Source organism: Pipistrellus kuhlii, unplaced genomic scaffold (assembly GCF_014108245.1).
Source record: "Pipistrellus kuhlii isolate mPipKuh1 unplaced genomic scaffold, mPipKuh1.p scaffold_m20_p_2, whole genome shotgun sequence".
NCBI lineage: Eukaryota > Metazoa > Chordata > Mammalia > Chiroptera > Vespertilionidae > Pipistrellus > Pipistrellus kuhlii.
In genome coordinates, this window is record NW_023425515.1 from 102405346 (window position 1) to 102407991 (window position 2646).

Genomic DNA, 2646 nt, shown 5'->3' on the forward strand with positions numbered 1-2646 from the left:
GTAACTGGTAGGCTGACCCATTAACCATATAGGACACCCAGGGCCACAAAGCTGCCCTACCAACTCAGGGAAGCAGTGGAAATGCTGAGAAAAGGAAGGAGATCTCAAACAAAAGAAATCGAGAACAAAAGCCTGGATATAGAGTTTAAAACCATGGTTATAAGATTTTTTAAGAATTTCCTAGGCCCAGCCCAGCTGAGCCCGGAGCTCCCTGTCTGCTCCGCAAACCCTGGCCCGCCATGGCCCAGGAGCATCCCGCCCGCGTCCTGGACCCCGAGGACGTCCGGCGGCTGCTGTGTTGCTCGCAGGAGGCCAAGAGGTCCGAGTACTGTCCCTACAGCCACTTCCCCGCGGGGGCCGCCCTGCTCACCTGGGACGGGAAGGTCTTCTCCGGGTGCAACATAGAAAATGCCTGCTACCCGCTGGGCATCTGTGCTGAGCGGACCGCTATCCAGAAGGCCATCTCAGAAGGATACAAGGATTTCAGGGCAATTGCTATTGCCAGTGACTTGCAAGATGATTTCATCCCACTGTGTGGGGCCTGCAGGCAAGTCATGAGAGAGTTTGGCTCCAGCTGGGCTGTCTACATGACCAAGCAGGATGGCACCTATGTTGTCAGGACAGTCTAGGAGCTGCTGCCTGCCTCCTTTGGGCCTGAGGACCTGCAGAAGATCCAGTGAAGGATGGAGAACGCCCACCGCCTGGGAGAGCCTGGCTTCCCACAATGCTTCAGGAGGCAGGCGAGGGGATGCCTCGTGAAGACCTTCTCACGGACCTGAGGCGCCTGCCGAATGGGCTTCGAGCCCACAGGGCTGGGCAGAGATGACTTTTGCGAATGATCCTCAAGTCTTTTACTGAAATGACAGAGGGTCTCACACCAGCCTGGGTCATGGCTCCACCCTGTAGCCCACCTGCCACCCAGACCAGAGAAACCCATGCCTTCCCCTCCTTCCTGTGGGCCCTCTTTAAAATCCAGACCAAATACCAAAACCAGTTTGGCTCAGTGGATAGAGCGTCAGCCTGCGTACTGAAGGGTCTGGGTTCGATTCCGGTCAAGGATATGTACCTTGGTTGTGGGCACATCCCCAGCAGGGGGCATACAGGAGGCAGCTGATGGATGTTTGTCTCTCACAGATGTTTCTAACCCTCTGTCTCTCTCCCTTCCTCTCTGTAAAAAATCAATAAAATATATTAAAAAAAAAAAAAAAAGAATTTCCTAGAAAAGGCCGATAATTTAACAAGACACTCGAGGATATGAAAAAGGACCAACTAGAAATTAAACATACACTGACTGAAATAAAAAATATTATACAGAGATCCAACAGCAGACTAGAAGAATGCAAGAATTGAGTCAAAGATTTGGAATACAAAGAGGCAAAAGACACTTCTGGAGAAGCAAGAAGAGAAGAGAATCCAGAAAGTTGAAGATAGTGTAAGAAACCTCTGGGACAACTTCAAGAGTACCAACATCAGAATTATGGGAGTGCCAGAAGAAGAGAGAGAGCAAGATACTGAAAACCTATTTGAAGAAAAATGACAGAAAACTTCCTACACCTGGTGAAAGAAATAGACTTACAAGTACAGGAAGCGCACAGAACCCCAAACAAGAGGAATCCAAAGAGGACCACACCAAAATACATCATAATTAAAATGCCAAGGGCAAAAGTCAAAGAGAAAATCTTACAAGTAGCAAGAGAAAAGCAGTTGGTTACCTATAAGGGAACACCCATACAACTATCAGCTGATTTCTCAACAGAAACTATGCAGGCCAGAAGAGAGTGGCAAGATATATTCAAAGTGATGAATAGCAAGAACTTACAACCAAGATTATTATATCCAGCAAAGTTATCATTCAGAATTGAAGGGTAGATAAAGAGCTTCACAAATCAGAAAAAGCTAAAGGAAGTTCATCACCGCCAAACCAGTATTATATGAAATGCTGAAATATATGCTTTAAGAAGAGGAAGAAGAAGAAAAAAAGATAAAAATTATGCTGAACAAATGCATATATATATCAACAAGTGAATCTAAAAATCAAGTGAATTAAAAATCTGAGGAACAGAATAAACTGGTGAATATAATAGAATCAGGGACAAAGAAAGGGAGTGGATTGATAATTATTAGGAAAAAAGGGGTTTCGGGTGCAAGAAGAGGCTGGATTAAAATCATACAACTATGGATGAGGACAATGGGGGTGGGGGAGGTAAGGGTAGAGGGTAGGGTGGGAACCGGGTGGATGGGAGCTAGGGGGGGGGGGGGGGGGGAGAAAAAATTGTAACAATAATCTGAGCAATAAAGATTTATTTTTAAAAATTTACAATAGAATAACATAGCCATTCTTAAGAGCAATCTGCAGAATTTAGAAAAACTAATATTTGTATAACTATGGCTCAATAATCCCACTTCTGGGCATATATTTCAGAGAAAGATGCACATGTGATGAAAACGTTCATCTAAGCTAGTGGTTGGTAAACTGTGGCTCATGAGCCACATGCAACTATTTAGCCCCTTGAGTGTGATTCTTTCACAAAATACCATGGCCTGGGTGAGTCTATTTTGAAGAAGTAGTGTTAGAAGAAGTTTAAGTTTAAAAAATTTGGCTCTCAAACGAAATTTCTATCATTGTACTGTTGATATTTGGCTCTA

General features: G+C 44.7%; 1 protein-coding gene across 1 annotated transcript; it reads left to right on the forward strand.

Annotated features, from left to right (window-relative positions):
* Positions 1-215: 215 nt before the first annotated feature.
* On the forward strand, positions 216-1110 carry LOC118724581 (cytidine deaminase-like). The gene has a single exon (XM_036448006.2). It carries the CDS (start codon positions 240-242, stop codon positions 627-629), a length of 390 nt encoding a protein of 129 aa, XP_036303899.1. The 5' UTR covers positions 216-239; the 3' UTR covers positions 630-1110.
* Positions 1111-2646: the final 1536 nt, after the last annotated feature.

Coding starts and splice junctions, on each gene's coding strand:
- LOC118724581 (XM_036448006.2), top strand. CDS start 240: ATGGCCCAGGAGCATCCCGCCCGCGTCCTGGACCCCGAGGACGTCCGG.